The sequence below is a fragment of the Protopterus annectens genome, chromosome 2.part1 (genome assembly GCF_019279795.1).
Source record: "Protopterus annectens isolate FY-2018-M chromosome 2.part1, PAN1.0, whole genome shotgun sequence".
Classification (NCBI taxonomy): domain Eukaryota; kingdom Metazoa; phylum Chordata; order Ceratodontiformes; family Protopteridae; genus Protopterus; species Protopterus annectens.
In genome coordinates, this window is record NC_056729.1 from 1,732,713,869 (window position 1) to 1,732,732,794 (window position 18,926).

General features: G+C 39.5%; 1 protein-coding gene across 3 annotated transcripts in view; it reads left to right on the plus strand.

Moving 5' to 3' along the window:
- DVL1 (dishevelled segment polarity protein 1) overlaps nt 1–18,926 on the plus strand; it is a 2,262,785-nt gene that overhangs the window by 1,911,661 nt on the left and 332,198 nt on the right. For all 3 annotated transcript variants that reach the window (XM_044063185.1, XM_044063186.1, XM_044063187.1), the window contains one exon: nt 9,094–9,163. In XM_044063185.1, coding sequence (XP_043919120.1) covers nt 9,094–9,163 — 70 coding nt within the window. The remainder of the gene's footprint in view (nt 1–9,093; nt 9,164–18,926) is intronic.

The window sequence follows — 18,926 nt, forward strand, 5'->3', positions numbered from 1 at the left end:
TTCAGAAAATTTCTGAAATATCTTTAATAACTCTCCATGATCTCTGGTTAGTTTTCTTGTTTTAGGCTCACTAAATCTGGCAACAATCCTTAATACTTTCTGTTGCCTAGGTCATTGTGCTAAGAGCTTTTGTGTTCTGGAATTATCAAAAAGTAGTTGTTTAACAGCAGCCTTTCTAAACATATGCATATTATCCAGATACTCCCTTATTTTCTCTTTAGAATTCTGTGTTTGCACCTCTTCTTGCTCATTGAGACTTCCCTTATTCTGCAGTACATAAACTTCTGTTGGTCCCTCTAAATAATTCTTGTTACTTCTTAACCATGTCACTTTTTCTTTTATTTCTACCCAATTTTTAAAATACACTTTCATTGTATCCCTCTCACTAGCTGTAACAATACTCTTGAATAATTCCCAAATAATTTTCCCTACCCATTCTTTAAATTCCTATCTTTTAACGGGTAGGTGGGGAAACAACAGTTTCGCATTTTTACTTTCTTACCCTGCATTTTTATCTTTGTTGTTATTGGTGCATGATCTGAAATAGTTTTTGGATGAGTGGTGAATTTTTCAATTAAATGCACATGTTCCTGTGAAGTATAATTTTTGTCCAGTATAGGCCAGTTAATGTACTTTGAGGAAAAATATGTATATTCTGAGTTCTTACTACTTAATTCATGTCTTCCGTACCAAATAATTTCATAAATTTCTTCAGAAATGTACCCTCTTTTGCCTAATTTGTAACTCCTAGCAAGTTGCTTAACAAGACAGCTTCTGGTTCACCCCTGAAATGGGACACTTGCATCCAGTGGGCTTACACAACTAACACAAAGAACTTTGATAATAACTGGATCCTGTTAGCAATTTCTTACTGAACTGGCATTTGGCGCAGAGGCTTATGGCTAAGAGCTGTTAACACACTGCTTTTGTGGTCAGAGCCACTGTTAGTATTTTGAGGTCACTTCATCCAGTGATGGCTTGAACAGAAATTACGATTAAGGAAAGAAATTTGGTGTTGCTGTTCAACTTCAGTTTTCCTTGCACTGTTTCAACATACCTTTCCTGACCAACTAAACTCACTTAAGCTGGGCCCCCCCAGAAGCCACAGGGTTATAAATGCCCTGGAATCCATTTTAGAGCATTTTCCTAACCCTTTAATCTAAATGTGGACTAAATGAGTAAGAAAAAAGTTTCAGTCTTAATTTTTTCTTTCAAGGAAGACATAAATTGTGCCCAAGACTTGATGTTTAAAACTGACAAAATAGCAGATTGTTATGAAGATACACAGATTCCATCTGGCAAAACTTCCTTCCTAACCCCCCAAAGAAGACAGTCATTGCCTGTGCATCCCTCTGGTGTTAGATTGGCATGAAAGTAGTGGTTCAAATGGCCGCAGTCATGTATTTCAAGTGACTTCTGACAGACATAGACATAACATGTCACCTCACTCCTCATCCCTAACCCCCAAATGCAGTCATCCTGTATACGTACGTGCCTGATATATATGGTCGAGAGGAATGCAAAAAATACTGATTACAGTAATGTATTACACTTTGTTGTTTCTAGAAAGTACAGTTGGGCTGCTCAAGCTATACTGACCTTCTTTGGAACCCTCTGAAGTTTGTGAGAAAAGTAAAAGAAACAATGACCACACTGTCCCCAGCCCAAACACCAGCTATAATAACCTTCTGTGGACATCTCTAAGGTTTGACTGTGATGAAAACTGAAGTAATGAGCACACCATCTCCAGCTCCCAACAAAATATGCAGCAACCTTCTGTGCACACACATCTGTGCACACCTGGCTTTGGAATGTGTGAGCTTGAGAGTCCAAGTCAAAATCCATTTATACAGCCTGTGGAGTGGTGGCCACCAGATCCCAGAAGATCAACATGTCTGAATGTTCTGGGATATATTTTGTGCCTTACTTTTGAAATATAATTACTTGTTAACTACATTCTTGCTGATACCCAGAAGAGTAATGTATGTATCCCGACATTATTGAGTGTATGTACACATAAAAATCCATGATTTACACACACTCACACACGCACACACACTCATAAACCATAGCAGTACTAGTTTTTATTTCAGTAAATAGCAGTACATTGTGCTACATATACTGCCACACCAGATCAGTGACAGCTGTTTAGCAGTCATCAGACAGCCACAGGAGTAAATCACTCTGATTTACCTCACTGAGGAGTAATGCATACCTGTCACTGTCCCTGATTTCACAGACCATTCCTAATTTTGCTGCATAATTTTGCTCTGTCCCTTGTAAAATGTTGATTCGCTGGTAAGTCATTCAGGATTAAAGACAGTCATTACATCCAGACATTAGAGTTCCATATTTCTATTGTCCAAAAAATGGATGTTGCTACAAATCTGTTATTCTATTAATTTCATAAGTGAATTAGTGTAATATTTTACATTTTCCTGATTTTGAGCCTTTATTTCGCTATTATTTTTGGCTTTGACTAGAACTCTTGAGCAAAGAAGTTCAGAACTATAGTATCTGGTGTTCTGCCAGTACTTATAAAACTCTCTGATAGAGAAAATCATCCCTGTAGATTGGAAGCAGCAGCCTTAGTGAGGTCCCTACACAGTCAGAGACAATGCAGGGGCTTCCCCTGCAGTCACAGGTATTTCAGGTACCTAAAGCTGACTGTGTTGTTCATTTTAGTGGAGAGAATGTCCATCGGTAGGATGTAACTAATCCTGGAGCACTGTGTCAGGGTAACATTTTTAATGCAGTTGTGAAGCCTGTTACTTGACAACCCTCTGCTGCTTTAACCAGAGATATCTTAACAATTTTGAAGGCTGCATAAATAAGAATTATTAATACCAACCTGGTTTATTAAGTATGCAAGATTGCTGTACTAGTTTTTGTTGGTTTGACAGGCATGTTACAAAATATCAAGATAAGACAACTTGCTGTGATTGGGGGGCCCCAGGACCAGGGTGCCCCCAGCGACTGCAGCGTTCACTGGTGACTAAAGCCAACCATGCTTGTGGTAAAGGGTTTGAATGCTTCAGCCTTAATTTGCTTACTGCATGACCTTGAGCAAGTACTTAGGCAGTGCTTTAGGGCAAATGGCAAAATGGGGTAGATTCATTGATTGTCTCACTCCCCTACTCCCAGTTGTGTGTCTGATTGGTACTAGAAAATCTTGCACGTGTTGAAGTTATGATTTGTGATATTGTGCTCATAAAAGTTGCCAACCTTGAATCTAGACAGGGAAAGTAATTTAAAAAAGGATTGATAAGAGCCAAACACATTCTATTCATTCTGATAGGTGGATTTTCATTTGTTCAGTGATAACAGTCATTCTATAATGATGATAGAATCACTTTTCAACCACAGCCCTCAGACAGGCTTCATGCCAAGTGAATTGAGGACTGCAATGGTTATTCCTCTGCACAAGAGCTAGCCATTTACAAACCGAGATAACAACAGACCTGCAAGTCTGACTAGTCCCATATGCAAAGCCATGAAAAGAATTTTCCATACTTTGTCAAGGGCAGGTCATGCCTACTCAGCCTGGTGGACGTCTTTGAGAAGGCTACCAAAGCAACAGACAAGGGCAAAAAGATGCACACTACCTAAAGTGACCTGGACAAAGCATTTGGCATGCTACCCCACTTGGGAATTGCAAAAAAACTCATGAAATTACATATAAACCCCTATGTCACCCTGTTGGACAGCCATCTGGCTTACAGCTAGAAACCAAGAAGTTAAGAAAGAGGAGTCTACCTCCACAAAGAGGCCATTCACAAGTGGAGTCCCTCATGCCTCAGTGCCATTCCATTTTGGCATCTACTTTTCTGAAGTTAAGGGCCTGTGGCTAACCAGATTTCCAGATAATTGCAAACTGGGTGCAGCCATAGAATTCCCAAGTGACACAAATACTCTTCAAGAAAGCCCTGACATAAACTAATAACTGGTGCCAGAGCCATGGTCTGAAAATCAATATCAAGAAATGCATAATAGTATAATACTATTCTTTTGGAAACCAGCTACCCCTGGAAACTACCACATTGATAATAAACCCATAAGAGTAGACCCAATAGGCAGGGATTTTGGAACGCATGTAGATAGTAACCTTTCCTTTGAACATCATGTCTCTACTGTAGAAAGGACATCCTTCTATGTTGTGTAACTTATAAGCAAAGGTATGTGGCATCTAGGTCCAAGGAGGTCACTGTTCTGCTATAAGGCTCTTATCAGAGCAACCACTGAGTGCAATGTCCCTTTGGTATGTACCTGACCGGGCATATGCAACAACTGGAGTGTCCACAGCGGTTCCTCACAAACAGAATACACAGTCAAAACAGTGTCCTATGCAAACTACCTCAAAGCCCTATCCCTGTGCTTGGTTTCCTACAGGTTCCTGAGAGGTGGTCAACAGGTTCAACAGATCCCACTCTGATGGGCATGTTGTACCTCTGCAAAACAAATAACATCAAAATTACCCAATCAAGGGACATAAACCTCATCTGTAACATAAGTAGGACATATTGTATCCCAGAGACTACCCCTTCTCTGGAACAGGCTTCCTTTCCATGTGAAACAGAGTTCTTTCCCAGCCCAATTCAAGTGCAACTTGGACCAGTGGATAGTGAGTCAGAAATCTACCCCTGGACTGGCACCCGTATCTCTAGTACACAGTGGTGGCCTATAAATGCTTGACCACCCTTGCCTAATCCTGTATAGGTTCATAGGCTCATAGGAGGTTGCTAGGCTTTTGGCCCTAGGGCCTTTATAAGCCTAGCCATGTTATACCTTTGTTCCCTTATTGCCCAAGTTGTACGGTGTGTATTTGCAGCACAAGTCTATGATCAGCATGGACTGCCCTTATCCCTTATCCAAGATAGATATAGGTGACACCCTGGAGATAAATTTAAGGTCTCCCATCCAGTTGTCTAAGTTATGCTTAAATAAAGTCATTGAGGAGCTCTGTTTTACATAAATTTGGAGTTTGTTCCAGAGAAGTGTCAATCTCTGAGTGACATAGATGTCTCTCCAACATGTCCTGTTAATGTTACAGGCTAGGTTAAGATGCTTAAAGTTAGTGAAGCTTATCCCATTTGACTTGTGGATGTGCAGCATTTCCATTAGGGGAGGGTCCAAGACTGCTCTATAGGCCAGGCACAAGTCACCTCTCAGCAGCCTATAAGATACAGAGTACAGTGTCAGGGGCTTCAGTCTGTCCATGTAGGTCATATGTTGAAGGTCCTGAATTTTCTTGGTGAGAAACCCCTGAGGTCTCTCCAAATGCTACATGTGTCTGGCGAGGTACATACAGAAGGGCACATTCTACTCTGTTAGTGGTCTGATGAGGTATGAGTATAGGGGAGTTAGCACTGGATCCAACTTATTTATGAGTTGTGCAACATATAATGCCTTCCTTACCACTGTGGACACATGGTGATCAAAGTTAAGGTTGCTATCAACCTGTGTTCCCAAATCTCTCACCACAGGGTTTGAGCTAAGGGGGTACTGTTAATATGGTAATTTGCAGGGACTTCCCCCTTTGCCAAAAGGTTTGATAATGCATTTTTTGCATTTAGTTTAAGTCTGCAGCTTTGGAACCAATCATTTGTCTATGTAAGCCCTTTTTGTAGTATGTCAGCATCATTGGGGGACTCAGTAATTACACCCAGTTTGCAGTCATCGGTGAACTTGGTAAGCCACAGGCCATCTGTTTTCACCTGGACTTTTGAGAAATAGATTTGAAACAGTAGGGGGCCCTAGCACAGATCAATGTGGCATACCACTGGTAACTGGTGTGCTGGTAGATGTGGAGTCCCTTTGACTGTATACATTCTGTTGGTGAGCCAGTTGTCTACCCATCTATTGATATATGCCTTAATTCCAAGCTGGGTGAGTTTCTCAATGATGCCTGAGTGGAGAATTGTGTCAAAAGCCTTGGCTAAGTATGTACTGTTTTCCTTCATCCAGAGCTTTGGTGACATTCTCAAAGAAGTCCACCAGGTTTAGTAAGCATGATCTACCCTTAACAAAGCCAAATTGGGTCAGGTGAAAAGTTTGAAGGTGACCTATGTTTTTGTTAATATGGCCCATGATGATGCTCTCCATAGCCTTGCAGATAAGGTTAGGCTTATGGTTCTATAGTTCCCAGTGTTGGTTGATGGGACCCCCTTTGTGCAAGGGAATTACTTTTGCTTTTTTCTACTCTGCTGGCACAAAGCCAGTACTTAGACCATGGTTAAAGAGAATGCCATGTAATTCCACTAGGTCCTGTTTTAGACCATTACAAGGCAGCATACTCCTTATAACACCCTAGGGTATAAAATCTTGTCAGATAAATTTGGGTAGCAAGGCTAGGCTTAAAAGACCCCCCCCCCCGGCTGGTTAACCTAGTAGTCACTTATGAATATGAAATGTTGATAATGTAAGCATGACTGTCTGCATTTATGCATTTGACATGTTTATTATTTATCCCACTCTTTGATATTTCTGGTTTGTTTGTTAAAGGTTAAAACTCTCATTTAATTAGAATTAGGACTATTTTCACCATGTTGTGTGTTTTGTACACATCTTTAAAGGTAGATTTATATCTGAATTATGATGACAACAGCTCCAACTGATACAAGTTTTAAATGCTAACATTGCATGACCATACACCAGTTGATAGTTTGTATATTAAGTTGTTATTGTATCTTTCAGCTGTCCAGATTTTCACAGAATGCCCAGAGTTTTGCCTCATATTTTTGATCTGTTATGGTTGTCTGGGAAATCACTGGCAAATCAAGTACTAAAGTCAGAAACTAATGACAGACATTTGAGGTTCAGGCTTCATAACCTTCAGAAAATTCATGGTAATGCAAAATCTGTTGCACTATCAACTCTAAGAGCAATATTTTAAAATTGTCTCTATTTTGGGGCCTTTCACCCCCCCCCCCATTATGTATGGCTTTGTCCAGATTTCTTGCTTTAACAGTTTGAGAGGTATAACACTATATAATAAAGAAAGGTATGGAATGCAACTGTATAGCTGTTCTTTTTTGTGATCCAACCATGTATAGATGTATGTGAGTTTATTTTGTATAAAATGTTGCCAGGGCATGTGTACATATATGCTGATTGGAACATTGCAACTATGTGTATGCTAGTGTAAAGTATAGCAAGGAGTCTACATTTATTTTACATCAACCCCTTAGAATAGTGTAGGTATAATTTGATGAGTGGGAATTATATATATACTTTTACTTAAATGAATCCCTTTTAATTTCAAACACTGGATGGCATAATGGTTAAGGTGTTTACCTTGCAAACACAAGATGCAGGGTTTGATTCTCACATGGGGTAGTAGGCTAGGCTTAAAATGACCCACAAGGGTAGTTAGCCTAGTAATAATCTATGAACCTATGAATGAGTCCTGCGGTTAGCGTTGCTGCCTCATAGTGCTTGTTTGTCCAGTTCAGTTCTTTCATTTCACACCTGGAGTGCCTTTTTTGTGAAGTGTACATGTCCTTTTCAGTGTATGTGTAATTTTGATAAGTATGTTGATTTTCTCCCACATCCCAAAGGCATGCCATAAATGAATTTGTAATCCCCTAAATTGCTTGAAGGTGTTCATTCCACAGACAAGTGCATGTGTGAGTGTTTGTTCCCTTCAGTAGACTGGCATCATGCCCAGATTAGTTTCTCTCTCTTGCAACTACAAAATTCTGGGATGGGATTTGTTCTCCAAACATCCCTGAAGAAGATTAGGCAGAACATCAGAGAGTGTATGAATGCATGAATAAACTTTCTAAATGCATTTCATGCCTGCATGCAGCTAAAGCTTAAAAATGTAACAACAGATATGAGTGATTTGACAGGTTTATTGTCAATCTACACTGAAATGTCCCTAGGCAGTAGTGAAAAGTAATGCTTTCTTTTGACAAGTTGTTCTTTCAGTATGATAGAATAGGAGGAGTTATATAATTACATAATTTAACTGAATTATTTTTATATAAATACGTCTTTGAAATATGAAAAGCCTCTGCAGGGTCTTGGAATCTTAATGCGTATCACAGCAGAATAAATGTGTGATATTTATGTACCTGGAATATTTTTGTAAACTTTGAAAAATTGTGTATGAGAAGCATCTGTTATTCACTGCCGTTAAATACAGTGAAGCTCAATTTGATCTGTGTTGGTGTAACTTAAAACTCATACTTAAAAATCAAAGCCCGGCTATCAATACACTCTGCGAGGTCATGGGTCTGAGTTTTCAGTGTCACAACGAATGTGTGGTGATAGCAGTGGAAAGCGTCCCACTTCATTGTATTAGAAAACATGCTTCTTATAAAAAACACTTAGCTTTAATCAGCTTACGTTGCAGTTCCACAAAATGATACTATGTATCATTTTGTGTAAATGCACATGATACTATGTATCTGAGTACTCCTACATCAGCCTCAGAGTTGTCTGTAATAGTTTTGCAAGAGCCTGATTGACAATAAACATGGTATCCTACCTTTCCTAACTGTAGGGGTCTTTTTCTTCTGATACTCAGATACCATATCCTGACAGTGACAATTCAGGCTGCCCCTCAATACCTCCTATGTGCAGTAAGCTACCTAGAAAAATGCACAGACTTGCATGTACTGTCTTCTTTACTGGGAGCCAACCTATTTTCGATTAAAATATCTGGAAGCATACATTGTGGCTAAGGCTACTTAAATCCTCTTTAGTAAGTGGAACATAATGAAGAGCTGTATTATGTTCTGATTTTTATTTTCAGATGTCATTTATGCATTGTTGCATTATTTGTTTTTAGAAATATTCAAATGTACTTCACCAAAATCCATTGTATAAAACATAAGTATAGATTTATAACAAAAGGAGAAAGTAAGCCATTCAGAATTCAACCCATATTTGAAGCAGATGATAGTTCTGAAGCAGCTCCTGACTATCTACAAAGAAGTTTGTTTTACCTGTAAAGTTTAGGGAATCAAGTAAAACTGCGTAGTAAATGTGCACTTTATATAAGGAGTTTTAAAGAGGAGATGGTATGTTTTTTTTTTTATCTTTCTGTTCTTATGATCTGTAATACTTGTACCCTTTTCCCCTCAACAGTCTTCTTCATTCAGCAGTATCACAGACTCCACCATGTCCTTGAACATCATAACTGTTACACTAAACATGGGTAAGTTTTGCTTTTCTGTCAACTTTTTCAAAATGGGTTGTAGGTGATAGTTGTAAAACTTCACTGTTAAAATCATTTATTTTCCAGAGCTGCACACAAGTGTATTATCTGAAAATGTGTCTAATGACAAAGGTAGCCTTGACAGAAATAATTTTTATGTTCTGTTTTGTGTTTTAGACTAACTTTTTATACCATTTCCAGTATTTGTTGACATGAACCTTACAGAGAATTTTTCTTTGTGTTACATTGTTTTAAAGATTGTTTTAAAATGTTTACGCGGTGGTGGTGCTGCGTTAGCATTGTCACCTCACAGTAGTTCGCTGTCCGGTTCAATTCTCAGCTAGAGCGTCTTCTGCGTGGAGACATGCGTGAATGGGCATACCTTCGTTGAAGGTTGTGCGTCAGGGCTGGTAACTTGGCACGTAAAAATCAACTACCAATCATTAGCAGACCGGAGTTCCGCTGTGGCGACCCCTAAAAGCCAAAAGACGCAAACATGTGTACATTTCAGAAATGTGGTTGATAGTTTTCTTCTGCAGTTATTAGTATATTTAACATCTGGTCTGGCATTTAATTCATCTTGGTAAGCTGTATTACAACATTTGCACAATAAGTGTTTATCTAGTTTCCTTTTATAGTGGTCAGATAGTCTGTTCCTTTTGGGGTGTAGCTCTATGATGCAATATTTATTTATTCATTCATTTGTTAAACAGGATAGAAAGACGATTCTTGATGGATGAAACAGACCAACTCAGAAACAGAAATTCTGTAAAAGAGCTGTTTTTACATCATGGACAAAACAATAAAAATAAAACTGGTATACTTAATGGCAGCACAACTGATTAAGGTTATAGCCTGTTAACAGTCTACTTCCCGTGGCACCAGGTTTGATTCCCTCGGCCCTCATTTGGCCTACTGTGTGAATTTGAGCAAGTCACTTAACCAGATATGACTGCAGAAGTTATCTATTTGCACAAGAGTGGCCTGTCCACAGACCTGGAAAACTACTGACCCATGAACCTGGCTAGTCTCAAGGCCATGGGAAGAATAATCATGGACATGATAAACAACAACATAGGAAACCTTCAACACTGGATGCAGCCCAGTCTGGTTTTGTCAAGGACAGGTAATGCCTACTTAACTTGCTAGATTTCTCCGAAAAGGTAATGAAAGCTATGGTTGAGGGCAAAATAGCACATTATGCCTACCTCTACCAGGCCAAAGCATTTGACACATTACCCCAAACTTGCATTCTAGAAAAGCTCATGAAACTAGCTGTAAGTCAGGATAGGTGAGTCTATGTTCACAAAAAAGCCAGTCACTAGGGGATTCCCCCAGAGCTTGGTCCTGAGCCTGCTCCTTTTTTGTTGTCTGCATCTCTGAAGTCAAGGCCACTATCAAAGGCCTCTGACTAACCAGGTTTGCATATGATTGCAAACTAGGTACAGTCATCAAATCCTCAAATCCACAAATCATCCAAGAAGGCCTGACACAGACTAATATCTCGTGCCAGAGTCATGGTCTAAAACTCAATGTCAAAGAGCTTAACAGTATCTTTTAGAAAGACAATCAACTCTGGAAATTACCGCATTGATAATATACTCCTGTGCATTGACCTTGTGGTCAGGGATTTAGGAACACCGGTAGACGGTGACTTTTACTTTGATAGTTGTGTCCACTGTAGTAAGGAAATCAGTCTACATTGTGCAGTTTATAATCAAGGGTTTGTCATCTAGGTCCAAAGATGGCATTGTTATATTGTACTCAGTTCTCATAGGATCGATCATAGAATACAATGCACCTTTCAATATGCACCTTAGCAGGCATATGCAATAGCTGAAGCATCCTACATGGACTGCCTTAAGGCCTTACCCTTGTACTCAGTCTCCTGTAGACTCCTGAGAAGCGACATATGGGTGGCCTTCAAAGCAGCATTTGATTCAGCCCTCATGGACCTGTTGCATATCTGTAAAATAAATAGCATCAGAAGCACCTGATCTAGGGACATCTTGCCTGCAACATAAGTAGGACTTATTGGAGGGGCTGGAATGCGTGTAAGACACCACCCCTCCCTAGAACAGGCTTCCCATCCATATGAAACAGAGCTCCTCTCTGCACTTATTTAAGTGCAACTTGAATATATAATTATAAATTTACCCCCGGCCTGCCACCTTTGTCCCTATTAGAAACAGGAAACATGTAAATGCTGGACCACTCATACCCAGGTTATACCCTGTAAATTGAATGGTATTATAACCTGTCAAGTATAGTTGAGAAGGATGGCTAGAATTAAAAAGGCCTTTTAGGGTTGTTAGCCTAGTAATCACTTATGAAGACCTAGCATTACCACCACTGTGTATGTTGCTGAAAGGTTTATAGAAGCAAATGCAGCTATATATTGAGTATGTGTGGATGACTTGCATTCTATTTTATGCTATAGTTATTTTAAATGGCATTGCATTTGTTGCTCTTTTTTAAGATTTAAGTAGCTTTGAAAGGATTTTCAGCATAAACACTTAACCTGGATTACAAGCAGGATTTCGGAATCAGCTATACAATATTGGGGTATCTGACTGGCAGAGCCTCCATAATCTTACACTGTTTCATAGTTAAGAACCAGGCTGGTTGCCATTGTGGATCATTTACAGTGATTGGGAGTAATATATTACAATAAGTAATATATTACAATTTCTACTGACTAGTAATATAACTAGTTACTTTTTCAAAATATTAACTAGTAATAGTAATATATTACTTTTTTAGTAACTAGTAACTTAAATGTGAGTTAGTTTCAAGTTACTTTTTCTTAAACCAGTGATTCTCAACATGGGTGATATATATCCTATTAAAGAGTGATGTAAAACTTCCGGGGTCCCTATATAGTATGGATAGTAATCAAATGTTAGGAGGTAATAGACACTTTGAAGTGGCATTTCAGATAAAAAATTACAACATAATGTTGGCACAACTCATAGCACATAGCATTCATAATAGATAATTTGAATTAGTTTGGAGCAGAATTTACTTCATTTTTTTAGCACTGCAAGGAGGTGAAAGCTAATGATAACTAGACTTGCGCCCTGCTCTGGTACTGTGGGACTCTCCGTCACTAAAACATGCCCTAACACTAGGACATTTCGAGCTTGCTAGAGATCATATCCTTACCTTGCAGTATAATAAATGGCATTGGTTCTTCATACCACCATCAGTTGGAATCAAACTCATCACTCATCAGTTGAGCACCCGATGCCCCAACCCACTGCACCAAGCAGGACTCTTCAAGTGGATCTATGATCAACCAACTTTTGCCCTGAAAATATTTTATGTTCTATTTAAAATTCTTTTCAGGTTTCGATTGTTAGCTGCTGAAAATAGACAAAATGTGATAGTTTTTTGTAGGTCTTGTGCTGTTGGCTGGTTTGGTTTAATTATTATCTGTGACTCTCTAGTCTTCTTCTTCTCCTTTCGGCTGTGCCCGTTAGGGATCACCACCGTGGATCATCAGTCTGCAGAACAAGTGGCAGTGGAGTTTTACATTGTTGAGTTGCCAGCCCAGCGCTCAACCTTCAGAAGGCACACGCATGCACACACTCACACCTAAGGCCAATTTAGTATGTCTAATCCACCTGCAGCATGTCTTGGGAATGTGGGAGGAAACCAGAACATCCTGAGGAAACCCACTCAAACACAGGGAATGTAGATATAAAATTGTAACAGAACACAAACAACTAGTAAGAACACAAACAAGTCCCAACAGCCATAGATTCTACACACTTAATTTAATAAAATCAACAGTAAAGTAACTTTGAAGCGCTTTTCGTCTGCCAAGTAGCAAACTTCATCAGAAATAAAACTCCACAACCAAAAATCATTTAAATAGTCACTTGAACCAAAAAAACGAGGGACAATTAGCTAATTAATTATTTAAAAGGACATTGCCAAAAAATGAGTTAGTAAACAATGTATGTATAAAAATAAAATCAAATTACTTTTAAATATAATATAATTTACAGCATACAAACAAATTTATATGTTACTAATCAAATATACAGAATACAAACTCAATATGCATTTATACATTGTAACAAAACATTCATAAGTTTGTTACCTCTGTAAACTCTTAAGTTTAAGGATGCTGCTTATAGAACATGACTCATTGAGACCAGGAACAGGGACTGTAGATCATAGTGTGCTTGTGGTACTTTTAAAGCCACTGTAGTTCATGGGCACATGCATAGAAAGTACTGAACACGTGCAAGCAGAGTGCCATTTTGTGTAAGTTGTTGGAGTGAAATCATGTATGTGTGTAGCAGTCAGTTAGCTAGTTCACTTAAATGTTATGCTCCAGTCATCCATCCTGATGTGTTTGTGTGCAATAAATATCTTAAATGAGCACCCAAGCCTCGTCATCTTATTTGAATACACAAGATGAATGATATGTTGTTAGAATGGGATCCGAAGTCAAAACTACCTAAAACCATGAGGCACACAGTCAGAAGTGGAGGAATATACCAGAGTAACTCAAACAACGTGCAAACAACTCATAAATAGGTCAGAAAATATTTCCAGGTTCTTAAACTCATTTAAATGATTTTCCCTCAATGAATATAAAGCAAAGCATTCCAAACCAATTAGTTTGTTTGTGTCTTTTAGTTTTTCCCGGTTAGGGGTTGCCACAGTGGAACTCCGGTCTGCTAATGATTGGCAGTAGATTTTTTACGTGCCGAGTTTGCCAGCCGTGACGCACAACCTTCAACGAAGGTACGCCCATTCATGCATGTCTCCACACAGAAGATGCTCTTGCTGAGAATCGAGCAGCACAACGTCTTGCTGTGAGGTGACAACGCTACCGCAGCACCACCACCGCAGTACAATTCTGATATTGTTTCAAATGTTTTTGTAATTATTTCAAGTATTTTTTTTCAATATGTCACAATTTTAAACATTTTGTTTATTCACTAATTCCAAACCAGTTAGTGAATAAACAAAATGTTTAAAATTGTGACATATTGAAAAAAATACTTGAAATAATTACAAAAACATTTGAAACAATATCAGAATTGTATAAAATGTTCAAAAAAGAGAAAACAACTGTATTTTTTTCGCAATGTACTACTTTTTCGCATTAACTAAAGCTGTTCAAAGTATCTAAAGTTTACAAAGTGTTAGCAATGTGTGCAGTATTAAAATACAGTCTTTTCAAAGAGTTTGTTGTACAGCTGAATATAATTACAAGTACCTGGTGTGTGTTTGACACTTATTTGGCATAGGAGAGGGATTTCATAGACCTGATCCGCTTGTGTTTGGTAATAATATTGCTGAAAACTGGAGAGTGTTTGAGCAAGAATATGATATTTTCATACAGGCTGCTTTTTCTGATAAAGACGCACATACAAAAGCATTGATTCTGCTCAATTTATCTGGTTCAGAAGCCATTGAGAGAGAACCTTAATTTGTGTACGCACCTGCTGTTTATGCAGAGAAGAGGGAAGACTGCCTTGTTGTGGTACAGGCTGAAACACGGGAAGACCCTGAGTGCTTAAAACATAAATTTAGAGAAATGTGCAACCCCCAAACTAATATTGCAGTGGAAAGGCACTATTTTACACAAGAGATCAAAAGCCTGTTGAAACTTTTACAGCATGTATTATTGACTTGAGAAACAAGTCAAAAATGTGCAGATTTGGTGATCTGAGAGATGAGTTCATAAAAGGCAAGCTTGTGTGTGGTATTAATAATGATGCAGTGAGAAAGATTTTGCTTTGAGACAGTGATTTAACATTAATAAAACCATAGAGATTTGGGAGATATATGATCTTATAGAAAGTACATGAATATGCTTATGAATGATAAGAACACATTTGCAGCTTCTTCCAGCATTGAATATTGATAGTAGGCAGTACACTACGGCTGACATTTGGGCCAGTCAGAATCATAGTTTCTTTGGTGTCACTGCCCAGTGGATCAACTGTGATATACTTCAAAGAAAGTCAGCTGCTTTGTCATGCTGCAGATTACAGGGAAGGCATACATATGATCTCATAGCATCAACTCTTGAGAGCATTCCCATCAAGTACAAGATAGATCAAAAGGTGTGTGCAACAATTACTGACAATGGCAGCAATTTTGTAAAGGTGTTCACTGTCTTCTCAGAATGTGAGAGATCTGAGACTACAAGCATTCTGTCCCAAGATGAGGATGATGATGGTGAAGTGATTTACAACAGCATGACAGCCATGTTGAGTCAGTCAGGGCAAAGCAAGAACACCTATTCACTGCCTCCCCATCTGAGATGGGCAGCACACACATTGAATCTAGTTGCCATGCAATATGCTGAATCTGCTTGTAATTATGCACAGTATAAAAAGATCATGCGAAGCACCATGGCCAAATACTATGCTGCTTATAACAAGGTTAATCGCAGCACCCAAGCTGCTGAGGTGGCTTGAAATAAGTGTGATCTGGCATTGATTATTCCCAATGCAACACGATGGAATCCCACTTTCTACGCGATGGAGAGAACTCACCTCATTGCAGCTCGGGGTGAAGGCACGCTGAATGAGATATGTGAACAGACTGGAATTGCCATCTTAAGGCCTGCAGAAATTACCTTTGTTTCTGAGTTTGTGCAAGCAATGCAGCCTCTGACAATGGCTCTGAACATCCTGCAGTCAGAGGTGAAAAGCTTCATAGGAATCCTGATCTCCACCATTACATGCCTCAAAAACAAGTTGTCCAAAGTCAGGCAGTCCGTGAAGCTTGTTGTGCCACTAGTTGATACTTTTCTTAAAGGCATAGAAGCTCAGTTTAATCATCTTCTGGAGCACGAGAGCTCATTCTGGCTAGCATAGTGCATCCACAGTTCTGTTTGTGATGAATGAACACAAGATCAGAAACTCAAAGGCAAGGCTGTACTCCTTGATGCCATGCAGAAACTGGATGAACCTGCACATGGGTCATCTGAAGCTTCTACATTAAATGCCAAAGACAGCTTCTTCAACTTCAAAGAGTCGACCCCAGCCAATGTTAGCATATCTTCTCATATGGACATGTATCAGGTTGACACTTCCAGATAAATATCTTCTCTCAACAGTTACTCTGTAGTCAAGAAGATATTTCCGAACACTAATACCACCCCCACCGCGCATTAGGGAAACCACCATAAAAAATTTCTCCAAAGTCAGTTTCACGCTTCTTAAGACAGAAGTGGCAAACTTCACGACACCCATGCAGACAGACAATAGAGGTACGACTGCTGAATCCTACACAAATGCACTTTATAAGTACTTACACGAGTGCATGGATCGTGCTATCCTTAATAGAACCAAGATGCTATCCTCCAAAAAAAGGAAGCCAATCTGGTGGTCCCCTGCCATAAACAAACTCTACAACAGGAAGACAGAAACTGTTGCAAAAAAGAGAAAAAAAATCCCATGATTGGTGGAACTCCCTGGTCAGCCTCAGTAAGAAGCCGAGATCCCTCATAAAATCCTCCAAAGCTAGTTACGAAAACAAAATCGTTACTGATTCTAAAGGCAACCACAAAGCATTCTATAGCTATGTCAAGAATCTCAATGGCAACACCCAGATCTGCTCTGAGTTACAGCACAATGGCACTAAATATAGAGAATCAATTGATATTGCCAACATCCTGGCAGATAGGTTCAATGCTAACTTTACCCCTCTCTCACCCCCTAAAGAGCTCATTCCTATACCGGAAGAATGCAAAGTTCCTGTAGTCATGGCTGCACAGGTAAAAAACACACTCTCCAAAGCTAAGAACACAGCATCCATGGGACCTGACAACATCCCAGGCTGTGTTCTATATGAACTACAGAATGAACTGGCTCCCCACCTAAGCACCATGTTCAGTCATAGCCTCACCTCAGGCTTTGTGCCCACTGAATGGTGCACAGCAACAGTTATCCCACTCTACAAAGGGGGAGCCACCATGGACCCTGGGAACTGCCACCCCATTAGCCTAACTAGCCTGGTCTGCAAGGCCATGGAATGCATCATCATGGACTTTATAAACAAAGACATTGGTAATCTCCAAACTCTGGACCCCACCCAGTTCGGATTTGTAAAAGGCAGATCATGTCTACTAAACCTGATAGACTTTTTTGAAGCAGTCACCAAAGCCATAGACGAGGGTAAGGTGGTTCACACAGCCTATCTAGATCTCGCCAAGGCTTTTGACACCACCCCCCACTCTGGAATTATAGATAAACTCACTAAACTAGGTATAAATCCCTATGTCACAGGATGGGTTGCCAACTGGCTCACTGACAGAACCCACAATGTGAAAGTAGCAGACTCCAAATCTAACTTCAGACTAGTGACAAGTGGAATACCATAGGGTTCAGTCCTGGGTCCTCTCCTGTTTGGTATCTACCTTTCTGAAGTACAGATGCAAACCATCTCAAAAAACTCCAGCTTTACTCCATCGCATATCACCTACTCAGAGGCGATCTCTCCCTAACATACAAAGCTATATCAAACCCAGTGCTCCACTTAAAGAAATCCCAATCCATCTGAGCTACATGCTATATGGACCTAAATCATGTCACCACAATAAACAGAACATGCTGGAGGGATAGATTCCTGTCCCAGAGACTTCCCATACACTGGAACAAACTACCTAGCTATATAAAAAAAAAGCCCCTCATTAGCACTCTTCAAGAAAAATCTTGATAATTGGATGGGAAATAGGAAATTCACCCCAGGGATCACCTCTGTGGCTCTGCTCAATAGAGGCACAGGAAAATAATTTTCTTGGGTGGCTAAAGCCAGGGCACCTTTTGGCTAGGCTTATATAGGCCCTAGGGCCAATAGCTCAGTACCTACCTATGAACATTTCTGCACTAATATCCAGAAGTTAATACAGATCCTCATAAAACTGGTCAGCTTCTTTCTATTTGGTATCTATTAACAATAATAGGAGCATAAGCTGCTACTACAGTAATGTTGAATGGCTTGCCATAAAATATGATTGAAATAATTTTATCTTTTTTTTTTCTTTTTTGGTATGTAATCAGGCAGTAATTTAGCCACCTATTTATTGACTGTAAAGACTGCTCTATTCTTCCTGAAAGATTTGTCCACAAAACAAAACCCAGTGATTATGTAATGTTAAATGACTCATTCCTGTAGAAGCATAGTTGGCTCAACCAGCAGCCACTGCCAGTACCAGTGCCCCACCCACTCAGCTCTTCATGTGAAAAGCGCAAAAAAAAGGACATTCCTTCTATTGGTCAGGTGGCTAGATGCACAACATGCACCCACCCACCTAGACACTGAGGTCCTGTTTCTGTGTCCTGCCCCCAACCCACTTCCATTTTATTAAAAAAATAATAATTTGTTTTTCTTCTTATAAACTGCAGAAAACTGCTTGGTACAAATGTAGCAAACAGTTGCTACATTTTATACCCTACCTGCACTGAACAGTATAGCACTCAGGTTTTAGTTAACAAAAGTGATTATTACTTTTAAACTGTAGCAAACTGCATTGTACAGTGTAGACCATACACTCAGTGTTACATTGCTCAGGTTTGACTGCAAATGCAACACTGGCTTTTCAAAGCTGGTATTGCATTGGAGTTCAGGATCATCAGATTGCACCCCACAAACCTTTGCACTCAGGGCAGCTGCCCCTCTTACCCCACCCTAGCTGTGCTGCTACATTCCAGTTCATTAGTTCCCAGTATTTTCTTTGTTAATTGGTAGCTGGGTGCCAGCCCATGGTCAAAGCTTTGGCTACAGA